Below are 19,943 nucleotides of genomic sequence, written 5' to 3'. Positions count from 1 at the left end.
ACATCCATAATAACTTACATTTTGAGATACGCCCGGGCGTGTGGGTGAGAGAGAGAGAGAGAGAGAGAGAGAGAGAGAGAGAGAGAGAGAGAGAGAGACGCAAACAAAGAACAGGACCAAGACAGAATGTAAACACCGGCCAGGTCCAGGACCAAGACTTTGATAGCACAGCAACGGGGCCCTGCACACCTTCCCGCTGCTCCCCACACTGACATCGAGTGTCTTGCCATGGCCTCCGCCTGCAGACACGTGGCAGTGACTGGGCCGCCAGGTGAGGGCAGGAGCTAAGGCGACTGTCGCGTTTATTGATCCCTCTCTCTCTCTATCTCTGCAATATTATGGGGTCAGGTAGTTTCTCTCTCTCTCTCTCTCTCTCTCTCTCTCTCTCTTTCTCTCTCTCTCTCTGCACATTATGGGTCTCTCTCTCTCTCTCTCTCTCTCTCTCTCTCTCTCTCTCTCTCTCTCTCTCTCTCTCTCTCTCTCTCTCTCTCTCTCTCTCTCAAAGTTGCCTGACACTTTCTCAGAGTGTCACACTGTCATTCATTTAATTTAATTTCTAGGGCCCCCGCAGAGGGCCACTCTCGGGTGGCATGATATGCGGGGGTTGTGCAGGGGATTCAAGGGTCCTGGACAGGATTAGGATAAGGGTTAGGATGAGGAAAGGTATTGGGACATGGTGAAGGGCCAGGATTAGGGAGATAATGATTGATGATCCTATTCCTAAATGTGTCAAGAGTGGGACTATTAACAACATGAGACGTGTTACCTGCCTCACAGGTTGACTCCCAGCCTGCCTTACAGGATAACCCCCAGCCTGCCTCACAGGCTAACCCCCAGCCTGTCTCACAGGCTAACCCCCAGCCTGCCTCACAGGCTAACCCCCAGCCTGCCTCACAGAACAACTGCCAGCCTGCCTCACAGGCTGACCCCCAGCCTGCCTCACAGGCTAACCCCCAGCCTGCTTCACAGGCTAACTCCCAGCCTGCCTCACAGGACAACTTCCAGCCTGCCCCACTTAACGCTTCTCTTCCTGCTTCACAGGATGTCGGGTTCCAACCTGTAAGGAATGGAGCCAAACCGAAGCAGGCAACCAAGGATTTACTGACCCCCACTACCTTCAATAGGTTCCAGGTGCTGGCAGACACCATGGAGGATGAGTTCGAGACTCGCCTAGTTGGGGACTCCATGGTGCGTGGCCAGCTGGTTGAGTTCTGTGGTCGTTCATCAAACGGCCGCAGAAAACGTTACTGCTATCCAGGTGCCAGACTGGACGACATCACCGCAGCGTGCGATGATGTCACGAGAAATACCGAAACACCCTCTTTGTCATTCACGCGGGGACAAATGACGTAAAGACAACCCTTTCTGAGGAACTGCTAGAGAAATACCGCCGCATGATCAAGCAGTATAAACGTAAAACGGATGCCAGTAACATCATAATCTCAGGAATCCTCCCGAGTGTCGGTGCCGAATCTAGCTTTTACAGTAAGGCCTTCAGCACAAACAACAGACTTCAGTCCCTTTGCTCACAAGAAAACGTCAAGTTCTCTAACTTGTGGAAAAATTTGTACTACGATTCAGACTTGTTCATTCCTGATGTCATTCACTTAAACACTGTTGGAGCAGCCCGTTTCGGGAGGCTGCTCTGTTACCAAGTGGCTCTTAGAAAGCCAAAAAACGCGGAGGCGAGAAAACCAGCATCTCCACCGTACGGGTGCACTCAACCCGCAAAACTCCCGACTCGAATCACATTAAAGCTTGCTATGTAAACGCTCGTAGCCTACGTAACAAATTTGAAGACTTAGAAGTCCTCGCAGCTACAAATCATTATCACATCATCGGAGTCACAGAATCTTGGATAGACACTTCAAATAGAGATTTCATTGCGGAATATAGATTACCGGGTTATACCATTTTTAGTCATGAAAGAGAGAACAGACAGGGTGGAGGCGTTATCTTTTATATCCACAACTCTCTCCATCCAGTATCCGTGAAAAAAGATAGTATAACCAATGTAGACACGGTCTTCATTGAAATTAAAAATAAATCTCGTAAAATAGTAATTGGACTTATCTACAGACCGCCAAGGCAGACTCTTGATATCGACCACGCATTAAGTGAATTATTATTAGAAACAAGTAGCAGTTGCGAGGCAGTAATTGTTGGGGACTTTAACTTGCCAGTGAAAAGATGGGGTGAACCGTTGAACTGTCATACAGGGCTCGACCTGTACACAAATTTACTAGAAAGTGATTTACATCAACACGTTCAAGAACCGACTCGGGAAAATAATATACTTGACCTTATCTTATCAACGACATCTGATCTAGTTAACGAAGTAAATGTTGGTCCAATTTTTAGTTCTAGCGATCACCGAACAATCACATTCAGCATCAATATGAAAAAAAGTAAAGTAACTCCTAGTAAAGAAAAGGTGCCTGATTATCAGAGAACGAATTTCGTAAGACTCCGATCAATTCTAAATAATTCTGACTGTACTGAAATCACGGCGGAAACAGATATTGATAAATCTTGGGGGGCCTTCACCACAATATTGAACAATGCCATAAGCATATGCGTACCCTATCGTAACAGACGTTCAGCTTCTAAGAAGAAACCCAAATGGTGGAATAACGAAATTCAAAATAGCCTATCTCTTAAAAAACGCGTATACAGTAGGTACATATCATCTCAGAGCGAGGCTGACAAACTAGAGTTGGACAGAATTCGCCGCGAAACCAAGAAATTAATAAAACGAAGCAAGAAAAAACTTGAAGAATATATAGCGGAAACAAGTAAATATAATCCTAAAGAATTTTTCAGCTATGTAAATAATAAAAAGTCACTCACTTGTGGTATCGGACCGCTTGCAAATGAAAATGGTAACCACACGAACGATGAAAATGAAATGGCTACAATCCTAAATAACTTTTTCGCATCCGTATTTACCGACGAAGATTGTTTATCACCTCAACCGCCGGAGGTTAGAAGGACCGAAAAGATGTTAAGTGGCGTGCTCATCGTAGAAAGTGACATTTTACGCACAATTGAAAAGATTAAAGTAAGCAAAGCTCCTGGTCTAGACAAAAGTACCCTAGGGTCTTAAAAGAAATCAAACATCAAATTTGTAAACCGCTCTCCATTATATTCAATAAATCTTTAACAGCTGGAAAAGTTCCGTCGGATTGGAAACTTGCAAATGTCACACCAATTTTCAAAAAGGGGGACAAATCTCATCCAGGAAACTATCGACCAATTAGCCTGACATCTATTGTTTGTAAGTTAATGGAGACTATCATTCGCGACAATATGGTGAAATTCTTCGAAGAAAATAATATAATAAATAATTCGCAACATGGCTTCCGTAGTAAACGTTCGTGTTTGACTAACTTACTTGAGTGTTTTCACTATAATTTTGAGGTGTTCGATGAAAGCAGATCAGTAGATATCATATATCTGGATTTTCAAAAGGCATTTGATAAGGTCCCCCACCAACGATTGCTCAGCAAACTACTGGCGCACGGTATCTCGGGTAACATTCACAATTGGCTTGCGGACTGGCTCTCTGAGCGGAAACAGAGAGTAGTTCTAAACGGTGTTACATCTAACTGGCTCGATGTCAAAAGCGGCGTACCTCAAGGATCAGTGCTTGGCCCCATGCTCTTCTTAATTTATGTTAATGATATCGATGATGGGCTCACTTGCAAAGTATCAAAATTTGCTGATGACACAAAAATTGCTAGTAAAGTAACTGCGATACTCGACGAAGAAGCTTTACAATCATATATAGATCGACTTGCACGTTGGGCCAATCAATGGCAAATGAAATTTAACGTTGAGAAATGTAAAGTGTTGCACATCGGAAAAAATAACAATCGTGGTCGGTACGTAATGAATGGCCAACAACTTTCTGCAGTAAGTAAAGAAAAGGATCTTGGAATCACTATATCAAGCGATTTAAAGCCCGGTCAGCATTGTTCAGAGGTAGTTAAAACTGCAAACAAATTGGTTGGCTTCATCGGACGAGTCTTTAATAATAAATCGGAAAAAGTAATATTAAAACGGTATAATTCGTTGGTTCGACCCCGTCTAGAGTACTGTGTACAGTTTTGGTCTCCCTACTACAGAAAAGACATAGAAAAGTTGGAACGGGTCCAACGAAGAGTAACAAAGATGATTCCTAGGGTGAGAAATTTGTCATATGAACAAAGGCTTAAAGAAGTAAATTTATTCAGCCTATCAAAACGAAGAATGCGAGACGATCTAATAGAAGTGTTTAAAATGTTCAAAGGATTCAGTGATATTATTGTGGAAGATTACTTTACAATTGATCGATCAAATAGAACAAGAAGAAATCACAATTTGAAGATAAGTGGTAAAAGATTCTCGTCGCACGAGGCTAAACACTTCTTCTTCAATCGAGTTGTTAATGTTTGGAACTCTCTACCTTGTGATGTCGTTGATAGTACAACAGTTACGGCCTTCAAGAATAGATTAGACAAGTGTTTTGAATCCAACCAGCAACTTAGATATTACTCATTGTCGTAATAACGTTAAGTTCTTTCGAATACTGGTGTCCTTGTCCGCTTTTATCGCCCGGTTAGTGGTAGCAGTAATGGTAGTTCTTTCCTCTTTCCTACATAAATTCCATGCAGTTTTTCCATGCAGCATGGTTCTTTTTCCTTTCCTGCCAGCTTTGGCTGGAGGGATGGGGGGGTGGGGAGGAGCCTTCGCCTTTGCTGTCCTTCATCTTCCACCTTTGATTAGATAGTTAGTGTAGCTTGTCACAAACAACCTCGTAAGGACCAGCAGGTCTGCTGTTGTTTGTTCTTCTTTTGTGTTCCTTTGTCCTTCCTTTGTGAGATGGGAGATAATTCCACTCTTGGATGCTGCGGGGGAAGAATGAATATTTGAATATACTTGTGTTAGTCTGGCAAGTGTGGTATTTAAGGTTGTGGCTGCCTTTAGTGGATCGTGTAGTTGTCGGGTGTGAATAAGTGTCTTTGTTTATGTCTACTAAATTGTTTGTGATTTTATATACCGTTTGTTGTCTGTGTATTTGTCTTCGTGTTGCTGATGGGTCTAGTTGTATGTCTTGTTTAAGCAAAGTGACTGATGTGGTGTGTCTGTAAACACGTCTGGCCCATCCTGCAGCTTTGTTTTGTATGGCCTCTATTAATGTTATTGTTAGTGTTATTTTATTGTCTCCTTAGTTCCTGTATTTCCCCTCCCTGGTTCCTCTTTTCCTTGCAATGTTTCTCCTATTGTGCAGGCGTGGGCAAGACAACGCTGGTCCAGAAGGTCGTGGGTCAACTGCAGGAGGCTGAGGTGGCGTGTAGCGGGTTCTATACCAAGGAGGTGCGGCAGGGGGGCAAGAGGGTTGGCTTTGATGTGGTCACCTTGAGTGGCCGCACCGGTGTTCTCTCCAGGCAGAGGTGAGATGCAGGGTCCATATTCTTAACCCGTCCGCTGCGATTGGCACGAATTTCTCCTTCCCTGGTTGCCTGGTAACATATTGTCCCAGGTCTTTCTCTGCCTCTGTGTGGATAGTGGAGTGTTTCCCATGTGGTATTGGTATGCTGGATTTCCCCTCCAAAGGTGCATGACTTTACATTTCTCTTCATTGAATTGTAGCAGCCACTTTTTGTTCCGTTCCTGTAGCTTAGTGATGTCTTCTTGTAGGAAATCCGCAATCAAGGGGTTAATTGTATCGGGTTCCCATTGCGACCATTTCCCAAGGCCACAGAGAATATTAACCGGGTTTTCGTGGGTGGTGTTTTTCCTGTACATGGTGCAGAGGTCATGTAAAACTATAACTGGGACCACAAAACGGTCCACGAAAACTCCAGCAACTTCTACGAGAGGCTTTTCAATCAGGTGAACTGAGGAGTTGATGGATTTAAGAATACGGCCTCAGGTCATTTCTGTTTATGCTGCAGAAGTTTTGTCCTTCCAAGATACAGTCATACCTTGGTTTATGAGCTTAATTCGTTCCGGAATTTTGCTCGCAAACGAAATGAACGCACACTGTCATGCTGAAAACACAAAGATCGCACACTAGACCATAAACGTAGTGTTCACAAACGCGTGGGTTCTACCTCTGTGGGAGCACAGCGTGGACTGAGACCCCATTCGCACTGTTTTCCACTCTGAGCACTCTTGGCTTGTGGTGAACAAAGGGAACCATCGCTCACGCCTTCGACTTGTACAAACAGGATGCTCGTACACCAAGCAATCGCTCTTCAACCAAGGCATTTTTAGTAGGGATGTACCGATGTATCAGTATCAGTGGTATCGGCACATTTTAAGAGTATCGGTATTGGCTGATTTTCTGCCGATACTACCGATACTTGAAGGAGTTTTGTACATCGGTTGTCACTTGTTACACATAATTTTGTTCAACAGAAATTGGATTTTGTAAATTGTTGAAAAAGTATTAGAAAAGTGTAATTATCTAGTATCATGATACTTCATAGTTTGGAATTTTCCACGATTTAATTTTCATCACTTTAAACGATAAGATTCATATTACTTTGAATACAAATATATATAATACTTAGTATACAGTATAGCGTTTGGTAACGCGGACGCGTACAATACAGGTTTAGTACTTTTAGCTTCGGCGCGGAATTGGCGGAGCCCCTCCACTCGCCTCATTTGCCTGCCTGTCAGTCAGACAGTTGCCCTGCTTCAGGGCACACTGCCAGGGTCTGGGGATTTCTTCACAGTCTTCTGCCTAAATGTATGTCAATTAAGATAAAGCTAACCTAGCTGAGTCAACTAGACCTCACGAGGCGCCTCCTCCCTCGCCCCTTGTCGAAACTCATGGGGGTGGGTGTTAACACTTCCCTTATATGGTGGAACAACGAGTAGTGGGTCTTTTTTCTTCTTAACATTTGATATTGCCATTTAGCTGCTGGAATTGTTGTATATAAAAAAATCAGTGCACAAGTATCGGTATCAGTATCGGTATCGGTCAAATATTGGGGTCTCGGGATCGGTATCGGTCAAAATTTCGGTATTGGTACATCCTTAATTTCTAGTGAATATTTTGTGCTGATAAATGAAAACACTCGTAAAGTAAGGCACTCATAAACCATGGTATTACTGCAACATGTTTCAGCTCCTCCACAGACACACCTCAGGGCGTCCGTGTCTAGACTAGCACTGCTTATTGCTTGCATATCCCGCCAGGACTATTTTATCTTGATTACTGTTATCTACTTCAGTAAAGGACCTAAATCTGTACATACCCAATGAAGCTTAACATGAAAAACTCCATTGTTCTGCTGATTCTTCCAATTTTAAAGTCATTTAACCCGTTCACTGCAATTTGCACGGATTTGGCCTTCACTGGTAGCCTGGTAACATAATCCCAGGCCTTTCTCTGCCTCTGTGGTTGATAGTGGAGTGTTTCCCATGTGGTACTGGTATGTTGGATATCCCCTCCCAAGGTGCAGGACTTTACCTTTTTCTTCATTGAATTGTAGCAGCCACTTTTTGTTCCATTTCTGTAGCTTTGGTGATGTCTTCTGGTAGGGGGTCTGCAGTTAAGAGGCTATTTTCTACTGACAGAGCATTACTTTCCCTTGCATTCCTCTCTGCTTGGACAGTGTTATCCCTTTGTATTACAGTTGCTACGTCACCTTATCTTCTACCTCATAGTGTGTTTGTTCATTGGTTTGCATTCCTCACATTTGAACATAGTCATCTGGAAAAGAAAACTGCTCAGACCTGGGGCGCTGTTCATGCTGGCCTCTGGGGGCTCAGAAAAGGGGTAGATGTGAGGGATTGTGAGTATGTCCTGGTTTGTCATGCAAGAGTTTGGTGGCATTTACATTCTTTCACCTCTTTTTTTTTTATTTGAATACTGACCCAAGAATAAGATGAACACTTCCAAAGATCAAGAAACAAAGTTTGCTGATCTTGACTTACACTCATTTTAGTTTTATCCTTATATGAATACTGGTTGGGATGAAGCAGACAGACTGGTGAACACGTCCTAATAAAATCAATACTTCTGACAGGGCTGAGGGCAGTGGAGGGCGAGAGCCTCGGGTTGGTAACTATGCTGTTGATGTGGCGTCCTTCGAGTCCCTGGCCCTGCCTCTCCTGCAGACTCAGGTACGCTCCTTCAACAGCACCGTGCTCCACCTCAACATAGCATAACCCGTCCGCTGCGATTGGCACGGATTTGGCTTTCACTGGTAGCCTGGTAACATAGTATAGGCCCAGGTCTTTCTCTGCCTCTGTGGTGGATAGTGGAGTGTTTCCCATGTGTTATTGGTATGCTGGATATCCCTTCCTTTCCCTTCCTTTTCCATCCCTTCCTTCCTTTTCATCCCTTCCGTTCCCTTCCTTTTGATCCCTTATCTTTCCTTCCCATCCCATCCTTCCCATCCATCCATCCCTTCCCTTCCTTCCTTCCCTTCCTTTTCATGCCCTTCCGTGCTCCTTCTTCCTTTTCATCCCTTCCTTCCCTTTCCATCCTTTCTCATCCCATCCCCTTCCTTTTCTTCCCATCCTTTCTGATCCCTTCCCTTTCCTTCCCATCCTTTCTCATCCCTCCTTCCTTTTCATCTCATCCCTTTCCTTCCTTCCCTTTCCTTCCATCCTTTCCCATCCCATCCCTTCCCATCCCATCCATTGTAATTCATTGAATTGTAGCAGCAACTTCTTGCTCCACTCCTTTAGCTTGGTGAGGTCTTCTTGTAGGAAATCCACATCCAAGGCGTTAACTGGGTCACTGCTATTAATTTCAGGACTGCAGGAAATAAGTATCTCAGGCTGTCATGGTGTAGATACCTTGTTACATCAGATAATGCTCTTCCCTGGTTATTTTGTCCTACAAGGAGAGGCTGAGTATATAGTATTCATGTTTTGAGTGCCTAACCTGTTGTTGCAATGGAAAACAAGTCTGTTCATCCTTGTTATTGTAATCAGATATTTTTATCCTGGTAGTTATAGAAAGGAAAGAGACAATGTAAGTCCCTGCTTCATCCCCTAACATGCTATAACAACAGTCTCTATCCTGCAGAGAACATGTCCATTCCTTCCCTTTCCATCCCATCCCATCCATCCCATCCCTTCCCTTCCTTCCTTTTCATCCCTTCCTTCCTTCCTTTCCTTCCTTTTCCATCCTTCCTTCCTTTTCATCCCTTCCTTCCCTTCCTTTTCATCCCTTCCTTTCCTTCCCATCCCTTCCTTCCTTCCTTTTCAACCCATCCATCTCTTTCCTTCCTTCCTTTTCATCCCTTCCTTCCTTCCTTTCCTTCCTTTTCCATCCATCCTTCCTTTTCATCCCATCCCATCCATCCTTCCTTCCCTCCTTCCTTTTCATGCCCTTCCATGCTCCTTCTTCCTTTTCATCCTTCCTTCCTTCCTTCCTTCCTTTCCTTTCCATCCTTTATCATCCATCCTTCCTTTTCTTCCCATCCTTTCTCATCCCTTCCTTTTTCTTCCCATCCTTTCTCATCCCTTCCTTCCTTCCTTCCTTCCCTTTCCATCCTTTCTCATCCTCCCCATCCTTTTCATGCCCTTCCATGCTCCTTCTTCTTTTTCATCCCATCCCTTTCCTTCCATCCTTTCTCATCCCATCCCTTTCCTTTTCTTCCCATCCTTTCTCATCCCTTCCTTTTCTTCCCATCCTTTCTCATCCCTTCCTTCCCTTTTCATCCCATCACTTTCCTTCCCATCCTTTCTCATCCCCTTCCATTTCCTTCCCATCCTTTCTCATCCCATCCCTTCCCTTCCCATCTCATCCACTGTAATTCCACCTCAAATCCCCTATCTTGCTAACCCTACATTATGCATCCCCCAGAGAGCAAGTCCCTCCGTCCTGGTGCTGGATGAAATAGGGAAGATGGAGATGTTTAGCACCGGCTTTGTGAGGGGCGTGAGGCAGGCCATCGCCGACCCCTCCTCAACCCTCCTGGCCACCATCCCCGTCGCCAAGGGCAAGCCCATAGCCCGGGTGGTGTATATCTGGAGCAGCCCAACGTTCATGGTGGTAAATGTATGGCTTGGGGATGGGCGGTGTGGGTTGTGGTGGGTGGGTGGTGGGTTGGAGAAGTGATGTAGTGGATGAGTATATGTGGTGGTGGATGTACAGCGTGCACGGGTGATTTCTGCAGCAAAGTTCGCGCATCGAGATTTGCCGCATAACTTCATATTTGCCGCCCATACCATCATTAACACACAGGAGGCACTAATCATGTGTCTGAGAGTGACGCACATCTTTCTCTCCACTGACTGGTGTGAGGAAGGAGGGTCTAAATCTCTCCCGTTCCTCCTGTGGGGTTGACAGTTTATATTGCCTTGAACAATTTAGCCTGAAACTTCACCTACATTCTTGTGTTTCTGCCCATTTGCTGGATTACATAATGGATGGAGAACATAGAGGCAAAGCACTACCAGCAATCACTGATCTTTACATTGCTGGACAAAATGAATCCTCTTCTTCCTTTGGAGGTCATTTATTAGTGACTTCTTCTGCACGCAGTAAGACCTGCAGCCAAGGTCATGTTGCAAAGTTTCTTGCACTGTACGCAGCGACACATCACCAAGAAGAGTGTGGGTTCATTCTTTCAAATTCCTGGCTCTAAGGCGAGGAGTGACGTCAAGCTATCGTCTAAAGACGTTCCTGCTTTTATGAAAAAATGTTTTGGTTTCCCTGGTTGTTCCTTAAGGAGTGTGACCAAGCAAGGTGGAGCAAGCCCCTAGCACTTCGCCATAGTCCAAAAATCAGATTAATATCATAGATCCCACATGGGGATTGTATCAGATATTAAGCTGATAAGAACAGATACTACACTTTGATCTTAGCCTTAAATCAGTGGATCAAGGTGCTCACTGTTCTAAGCTTCAGTCATTAAGCTTGCAAATTTCCTTATTACTGTGCACGGCAATGTAAAGATCAGTGATTGCTGGCATTGTTTTGCCTCCTCTATGTTCTCCATTCATTACGTAGTCCAGCCAAAATGGGCGGAAACACAAGGATGTAGGTAAAATTTTAGGCTAAATTGTTCAAGGCAATACAAACTCAACCCCCTTTAGAGGGAAGGGAGGAAGGGAGACCCTCCCTCCCTACCACCAGTGAGTGGAGAAAAGATGTACGTCACTACCAGACACGATTAATGCCTCCTGTGTTTTAATGATGGTATGGGAGGCAAATATGAAGTTGTGCAGCAAATCTCGATGAGCGGACTCTGGCGCAGAAATCATTGACGTACGATGTAGTTTGAGAAATGTGGCGATGGTAAAAGAAGAAGAAGAAGAGGTAGATGAAAAAGAAGTGGATGAAGAAGAAGAAACAAGAAGAAGAAAAGAAAAAAATAATATCAAGAACAAGAATAAGACTAACAAGAAGAACAGGAAAAAGAAGTAGAAGAAGGAGGTGGAGAAGAGGAAAAGAAGAAAAGAATTAAGGAAAGAACAAGAACAAGACCTCATGATTACTATGATTTTTCTCTTTGCTAACTGCCAGAAAAACTATGACTGGGGGTGGCAATTTTTCTTTCATGACCTTGTATGAGAAATTACTTGACCTCCTTTCTCTTGACAAACCTATAGGAAAACTGTAATTGGGACTCTCTCTCTCTCTCTCTCTCTCTCTCTCTCTCTCTCTCTCTCTCTCTCTCTCTCTCTCTCTCTCTCTCTCTCTCTCTCTCTCTCTCTCTCTCTCTCTCTCTCTCTCCTTGATTTTTTTCCTTCTCTCCATTTCATGTTCTTTCTCTCTTCTGTAGTTTGATTCTCTCTGTTTGTCTGTCTGTCTCTCTGTGTCTGTCCATGGCTGTACTTTTCCCTTGATGGACCGGAAGAAAAATTGTATGGATGGGATGTGTTCCTACTTTCCCTTCTGTCTGACAAACCTGTAGGAAATTTTGTACAGGGTGGAGATGTGCTTTGTACTTTCCCAAGACTTCCATGTGTTCCTTCCTCTTCCACAGCTGACCAGAGCCAACAGGGACGACCAGCTGTCCTGGAGAAGATTATTAGCACGTTAAGAACCTCTCTCGAGAAATAATGTTTGCTGACACCATCTACAGGACCTAAGAACCTCTACAGAGAAGTGATGTTTGCTGATGTCAACTATAAGACCTAAGAACCTCTACAAAGAAGTAATGTTTGCTGACACTGACTACACTGCCTAAGAACCTCTATGAAGAAGTGATGTTTGCTGATGTCAACTATAGGACCTAAGAACCTTTACAAAGAAGTGATGTTTGCTGATGCCAACAACAGGACCTAAGAACCTCTATGAAGAAGTGATGTTTGCTGAGCTTTAATAAAAACACATGTGCCTGCTTCTTGTTTAGTGAAATCCACTCAACTATGTGTTTGTGTGTGTGTGTGTTGGTGTGGGTGACAGAGAGAGAGAGAGAGAGAGAGAGAGAATGTTTAGTGCCGGGTTTGAAAAATGGTTTGAAAAATGTGGAGATGGTAAATGAAGAGGAAGAAGAAGGAGAAGAAGAAGGAGGTTAAGAAATAGAATAAAGGAAGAAAAGAAAAAAAAAAGACCACAAAGAAAAAAAAATTGAAAAAGAACAAAAAAAAGAACAAGAACAAGACCTCACGATTGCTATAATTTTTCTCTTTGCTAACTGGCAGAAAAGCAATAATTGGGGGCGGCAACTTTTCCTTCATGACCTTGTATGAAAAATTACTTGACCTTTCTTTTGACAAACCTAATAGCAAAGAAAAAGGTAAGGAGAGCGGAAGAAAATAAACGGAAAGGAAGGGACGGCAGGGGAAAAGAACTGAGTGAAGGAAAGAAGGGAATGGATGGAGTGGAGGGCCAGGGAGAAGGGAAGGGAGGGAAGATTAATACCCGCATTACCTTTCCTAAGCCCTGAGTGACGCCTGATATCGGCACGGCCCTCACTGTCCCTCTCTCTCACAGCGGCGGCGGCGGGCATCCCTCAGCCTTCTACCACCGCTCTGTTGATGTTCCTGCTTAGACTTTTCTCGCCCCCTTGATGTTCCTTTCCTCCTGTCCGTTTTCATTTTCCTCCTTCCGACCAACTTTTCTCTCCTTTTGTCATCTGTCTCTTAATCTTGATCCTCCTTCCATCCTTCCCTCCTTCTCACCACTTCCTCTCCTCCTTCCATCCATCTTTTGTCTGTCTCGTAATCTTGATCCTCCTTCCCTCCTTCCCTCCTTCACACCACTTCCTCTCCTCCTTCCATCCATCTTTTGTCTGTCTCCTAATTTTCCGTGGATCTTCAGTCAAACCACGATTTCCGGTGGCGTGGTTCTCATTTGTTTCTTGTTATTGCTGCTGCTGATGATGGTGAGTAATACCGTCGTCCTTCAAGGAACTCTACCGTAGCTTTGGAAGATCGTGGACACGTCAGAAAACCACGGAAATATGAGAACCACGCCAGCGGAAATCGTGGTTTGACTGAAGATCCACGGAAAATTTGCCCAGTGTAATAGCCCCTCGTAAGGGAGTGACATGGGACGCAGTAGACGATCAAAAGGAGTCGAGTTGAGTGGATTGTGAGATTCAAAGGTATTAGGTAAGAATTAACATGACAGGAGGAAAGGAGAAGGATAGAGAGGAGCGTGATGGTGGAATGAGGGAACGAATGAGGTTATCGGAGAGAGAGGATTGGCGGTGTGAGGAAAGGAGAGGCATAGAGACTTGATGGACGGAGCGATCAGAGGAGGAATAGTTGAAGTGTGAAATACCTACCGCTGGGAGACTGGGAACAGACTAGAGTAATACCATTTGAGGCTGTGTGCGTATATTTTGAGGCAGTGTGCGTATATTTTGATCGAGGCTGTGTGCGTGTATTTTGATCGAGGCTGTGTGCGTATATTTTGATCGAGGCTGTGTGCGTATATTTTGATCGAGGCTGTGTGCGTATATTTTGATCGAGGCTGTGTGCGTATATTTTGATCGAGGCTGTGTGCGTATATTTTGATCGAGGCTGTGTGCGTATATTTTGAGGCTGTGTGCGTATATTTAGATCGAGGCTGTGTGCGTATATTTTGATCGAGGCTGTGTGCGTATATTTTGATCGAGGCTGTGTGCGTATATTTTGATCGAGGCTGTGTGCGTATATTTTGAGGCTGTGTGCGTATATTTTGATCGAGGCTGTGTGCGTGTATTTTGATCGAGGCTGTGTGATTATATTTTGATCGAAGCTGTGTGCGTATATTTTGAGGCTGTGTGCGTATATTTTGAGGCTGTGTGCGTATATTTTGAGGCTGTGTGCGTATATTTTGAGGCTGTGTGCGTATAATTTGAGGCTGTGTGCGTATATTTTGAGGCTGTGTGCGTATATTTTGAGGCTGTGTGCGTATATTTTGAGGCTGTGTGCGTTTTTTAGTTACCATATACGTAAAGATTGTGTGTGTGTGTGTGTGTGTGTGTGTGTGTGTGTGTGTGTGTGTGTGTGTGTTTTTAAGGTGTGGGGTGAGACTTGATAGGGAGGCACGTCGGGGGTTGAGAGAATGAAGTACACACACACACACACACACACCTCTCAGTCCGTTGCGTAGTGTTTTCGAAGCCTGAGGGCGTGGCAATCAGGTCAAACTAGGACAGCATTAGGTCAGGCGCCGTGACCACCTGGAGGGCCGTGTTCCAGCAGTACGGCACGTCGCGGGTGGTGTAGGCGACTGGGGGTGTGGTTAGGCTAGGTTAAGTTCTCTCTCTCTCTCTCTCTCTCTCTCTCTCTCTCTCTCTCTCTCTCTCTCTCTCTCTCTCTCTCTCTCTCATTTAGATGGGATGGAAGGCGAATGGGAGGATTGCAAGAACAGAGAGGGAATGGATGTTGCTGTTTCTGGGACTGAGTGCTGAAGCAAATGATAGAATTATAGAAGCCATGAGGAGTTTTCTGGAAAAGATGTGGTATGCAAGAAATAGGGAATAGGAAGATTTTTAATGGATATATACGGCTTGTTTTGATTCTATTTTTACAGGTTGTGCCGATATGAAGGCCTGACTACAACGGGTCACCTGTACAGCAAGAGCAAGGTTATGATCAATGAGCTTCAGGTGGCCGCCATAAATGAGCCTGCTTCGGAATGGCCTGTCGGAATAACCAGGACGGGTCTTGGTGAAAACCCTTCCACCGTTGCTTATAGTGTTCTGCTGTCAAGCAAAACCTGTGGCGTTCTCAGCTTTATCCTGATTATATCGCCGTGCAGGAGAATACTTGCATTACGTTTCATTGCCTGCGAGTTTTTTATTATAGATTGCCACTAAGAAGGACTAATCACTCATTTATGTCAAATTTGCCGTCACCACATAAGGTTCTGCAGTTAATCCGTCGGACGCTGCTTGTTGGTCTGCGAGTACTTGGGCCAAAAGTTATGTTAGGAGAAGCGACTGGCTTACTAAGGGCCGCTTTCACAGTCACTTTGTTTGTTTTGATCGTTACCAATGGCGGCGATCGACGCTATAGTTTTCCACGTGAAACTGGCCTATAAGGTAGTGGCGGCTGCAGAGAAAGCAAGAAGTGTTGAGAGAGTGTGGTGAGGCGCGATGCTAGGCTAACCCCGCAGCCGCCACTACCCCATCGGCCAGTTTACGTGGAAATACAATAGTGGCGATCGCCTCCATTGGTAACGATCAAAACAAACAAAACGACTGTGAAAGCGGCCCTTACAGACCAACTCGATATGAAGAACACCAAAGAATAAGTTATCATAACATCACGATATCACGGGGCCTGGCGCGGGTGTGGACAGGGCGAGTGAAAAGTGGCAACACAGGACCGTAGACTGCAGTGGTTACATTCTTTTTTTCATTGATTTTCCTTTAATTTTCCACTTTTTTCCTCTTCCTTTTTTTCCCATTCCTTAGTTTTCTTCCTCCTCGCATTTGCGCTTTCCTTTTTAACCTTCCCTTTCAATTTCTTCCCTCCACTTCTTCTCTCCTTCCATGCACTTATATCTCCAATTTTCCTCCTTCCCTTCCTATTAACCTCCTCCACCTGTTATTATTCTCATTCATCTGTTTCGCATAATATTTTAAGACAGTGGGATTACAAAATTACTGAAGGGAGAAAATGGTCACTTCTTACTGAAACGAATCGGGCTCCCATTGTGACTGTTTCCCAAGGCCACAGAGAAGGTTAACCGGTATGTCATGGGTGATTTTACCATTCGGGGTGCAGAAGGCGTGTACAACTATCACCAGCATCACAGAACAGTCCATGAGAACCCCAGCCACTTCAACGAGAGGCTTTTCAAACAGGCGAACCGAGGCGCCGATACCTTTAAGAATAAGACCTCCTTCCATCCAGCCAATCAGCTCGCGGAGCCAACAGCACCCTCCCTCCACCCAGCCAATCAGCTCCCGTAGCGATCTTCACTACGAAAGGTGCAACTAGCTCTAGATTTCGCCCTATGCAATGTCAACTCCAAGGTCCCTAAAACGGAATATCTCAAACCGAGGTGATGTGGTAAATCTCGACCCTATATAGGGTAAGCAAAGGGAAAAGGGTGTCCCCATCTCTAGAAATCAAAATCCCGTGGCTGGCCCCCGAGCCAAGATAACCTTAATTCGAAAGTACAATAAAGCTAAATGAACATAACGCCTGGATTGCCTCACGCAGCTAACCCACAAAAACAAGCAAACACTCAAAAACAAAACCAAAGCTGCATGGAAGTAAGGGTGGAATTACCCCTCCAAGAAAACTCACAAACTCAAACGAACACTAAAAAACACAATAAATACAGGATGCACGTAGTGGTAGAAATACCCCTCGAAGAGAACTCACAGACTCAACCAACCATTGAGAAACACAATAAAAGCAACATGGACGTGCGCTGCGCGTACAAGTGTGTGGCCGGCCTGCTGCTGCTCCTGCTGCTGGCCGGCCACGTGGCCACCCTGGCCTACGCCTACCATCAGCAGGGCCAGAGTGACCTCCTGCGGGGCATTGCCGCGCTGTGCTCCGTGCTCGTCCTCCTCCTGACGCACGGACATGATTCCCTGCGCAGGGCGTGGCTCGCCGTTCACGTCACCTATAGTGACGATCTCGCGCGAGGCGCCCTCCGCGTGCTAAACGACCTGCAGGCACAGCCCCTGCTGCACGGACTGGGCCTGGACACCCCCGATGCCCTGGACACCCTCGCCTACTGGTGGTGGGTCCTGCAAGGGTTGCTGCTCGCCACCCTAGCGAGCTTCATCTCGGGGCCCAGCGCCCCCGACAAAGACAACCCTAACGATGACAACCCTGGCGATGACAACCCTGACGATGACAACCCTGGCGATGACCCTGACCGTGATCCTCGCCCTGTGGGTGACTTTGAAGAAGTGGAAGTGAGGGAGGTGGTGGTGGCGGTGGAGGATGGACAGCAGAGGTGCATTAACAGCAACATGCACGTAACGGTTGAATTACCTCTCGAAGATAACTCACAAAGTGAAGTGTTCCTTCAGAAACACGATAACAACAAACACGGAGCCATGGAAGTCATTATGTCGCGCTTATCAACGCCTTGCCAACGCCTATGCAAGGCTATTATGCGCCGCCCGTACAAGTGTGTGGCCGGCCTGCTGCTGCTCCTGCTGCTGGCCGGCCACGTGGCCTGGCCTACGCCTACCACCAGCAAGGCCAGAGTGACCTCCTGCGGGCATTGCCGCGCTGTGCTCCGTGCTCGCCGTGCCACCCTCGCCCTCCTCCGGCCATCCGGGAGTTCCTTAATGCGGTGGGCGTGGCTCACCGTTCACGTCACCTATAGTGACGACCTCGTGCGAAGGCCCTCGCTGTGCTATACGACCTGCAGGCACAGCCCTGCTGCACGCCCTGGGCCTAGGCCCCCGACGCCCTGCACACCCTCGCCTACTGTTGGTGGGTCCTACAGGGGCTGCTGCTCGCTACCCTGGCGAGCTTCATCTCGGGCCGAGCGCCCCTGATGACTACAGCCCCGACGACGACAACCCTGACGATGACCCTGACAGTGATCTTGGCACTGAGGGTGAAGAGTATCAGCAGAGGTACAATAACTCCAAACACGGAACGACCGAAGGAATAAAGTCGCGTTTATCAACGCCTTGCCAACGCCTACGAAAGGCTATTATGCGTTGCGCGTACAAGTGTGTGGCCGGCCTGCTGCTGCTCCTGCTGCTGGCCGGCCACGTGGCCACCCTGGCCTACGCCTACCACCAGCAGGGCCAGAGTGACCTCCTGCGGGGCATTGTCGCGCTGTGCTCCGTGCTCGTCCTCCTCCTGACGCCCGGACCGGAGTCCCTGCGCAGGGCGTGGCTCGCCATTCACGTCACCTATAGTGACGATCTCGCGCGAGGCGCCCTCCGCGTGCTTAACGACCTGCAGGCACAGCCCTGCTGCACGGACTGACCCTGGACACCCCCGATGCCCTGGACACCCTCGCCTACTGGTGGTGGGTCTTGCAAGGGTTGCTGCTCGCTACCCTAGCGAGCTTCATCTCGGGGCCCAGCGCCCCCGACAAAGACAACCCTAACGATGACAACCCTGGCGATGACAACCCTGACGATGACAACCCTGGCGATGACAACCCTGGCGATGACAGCCCTGGCGATGACAACCCTGGCGAGAACAACCCTGGCGATGACAACCCTGACGATGACAACCCTGGCGATGACAACCCTGGCGATGACAACCCTGGCGATGACCACCCTGGCGATGACAACCCTGACGATGACAACCCTGGCGATGACAACCCTGGCGATGACAACCCTGGCGATGACAACTCTGATGATGACAACCCTGACGATGACCCTGGTCTTGATCTTGACCCTGTGGGTGAAGAGGATGACTTTGAAGAAGTGGAACTGAGGGAGGTGGTTGTGGTGGTGGAGGCAGTGGGTTGGCAGTTCAGGGTGGGGGCCCTAGTCCCCCCTCTTGACCCGCCCGTCAACCACCCTCGGGGTGAGGAGGAGAGTGAAGGCGAGGATGAGTTTGGGGACGTGGATCGGAGGGAGGTGATGGAGGCGGTGGAGGAGGGGCAGTTGGGGGTGGGAGCCTTTGGCATCCATCCCGAGCTGCCTGCCGAGGAAATTGAAGAAGAGGATGGATTTGAGGAGGTGGACCGGGTGGAAGTGGGCCGGGGAGAGGTGGGGGAGGTGGTGGAGGTGGTAGAGGGGCAGTTCGGGGTAGGCGTTGTTGCCGCCCCTCCGGACCCGCCCGCCCACCACCCTGGGCCTGTTGAGTAAGGAGGATGAAGGCGAGGATGACTTTGACGAGGTGAGCGAGAGGGACGTGGCAGCTATGGAGTAAGGCCACTGAAGAATGTATGTAAGAAAAAAAAGAAAAAAAACATACAAAATACAAAATGATAAAAAGAAAAAAAAAAACTCTAAATCAAATACAAAAGATTAGGATTAAGATATATGAAAAAAAACGAAACCAAATACAAAATACGCACAAAAAAAAAATCCAATACAAAATGCGAAGGTTAAGGTTAGTGATAACATTTCTTTGCGTCAAAAAGGAGCGATAGTTTTACCTGACGAGGAGTAAATTTGTAAAATCGCCACAGTTTTAAAGAAAGTTTCGTTCACGCATTGCGCAGCCTGGAAATGACTCCCGGTAAACTTGGTTAAGCTTTAAGTTCCATCAAAACAAAACAAGAGAGTCATCGGCCAGTGAGTATAAGTCCTGAACGACTTGAGAACAGAAAAGAACGGAGACAGTAATTTCTCTCACATACCAACTCAAATTGTCCTTGCGAAATGGAACGGTCTATTAGATTAGAACATGCAAAACAAATGCCGTGTGTGTGTGTGTGTGTGTGTGTGTGTGTGTGTGTGTGTGTGTGTGTGTGTGTGTGTGTGTGTAAAGTGGTGTGATATATTTCCCTGTGAGCCTGTATGATATATTTCTGTGTGTGTGTGTGTGTGTGTGTGTGTGTGTGTGTGTGTGTGTGTGTGTGTGTAATGTCGTGTGATATATTTTTCTGTGAACCCGTGTGATATATTTCTGTGTGTGTGTGTGTGTGTGTG

At 46.4% G+C, this 19,943-nt stretch overlaps 1 protein-coding gene and 1 non-coding gene across 3 annotated transcripts in view; one reads left to right on the top strand and one right to left on the bottom strand.

Annotated features, from left to right (window-relative positions):
• The first annotated feature begins 213 nt into the window (after window positions 1–213).
• LOC126992076 (cancer-related nucleoside-triphosphatase homolog) overlaps window positions 214–19,943 on the top strand; it is a 64,912-nt gene continuing 45,182 nt past the window's right edge. Inside the window, exons 1-3 of one of the 2 annotated variants that reach the window (XM_050850752.1) lie at window positions 214–271; window positions 5,273–5,435; window positions 8,028–8,124. In XM_050850752.1, coding sequence (XP_050706709.1) covers window positions 229–271; window positions 5,273–5,435; window positions 8,028–8,124 — 303 coding nt within the window. In that variant the 5' untranslated portion in view covers window positions 214–228. The remainder of the gene's footprint in view (window positions 272–5,272; window positions 5,436–8,027; window positions 8,125–19,943) is intronic. The other variant, XM_050850753.1, reaches the window with a different exon arrangement.
• LOC126992079 (U2 spliceosomal RNA) lies at window positions 10,654–10,844 on the bottom strand. The gene has a single exon (XR_007746155.1). It is a non-coding gene; the product is annotated as a U2 spliceosomal RNA (small nuclear RNA).

This window comes from Eriocheir sinensis, unplaced genomic scaffold (genome assembly GCF_024679095.1).
Source record: "Eriocheir sinensis breed Jianghai 21 unplaced genomic scaffold, ASM2467909v1 Scaffold396, whole genome shotgun sequence".
In the NCBI taxonomy this organism is placed as follows: Eukaryota; Metazoa; Arthropoda; class Malacostraca; order Decapoda; family Varunidae; genus Eriocheir; species Eriocheir sinensis.
The sequence above is the reverse complement of the archived record's forward strand: the minus strand, read 5'-3'. Positions and strand labels throughout refer to the sequence as shown.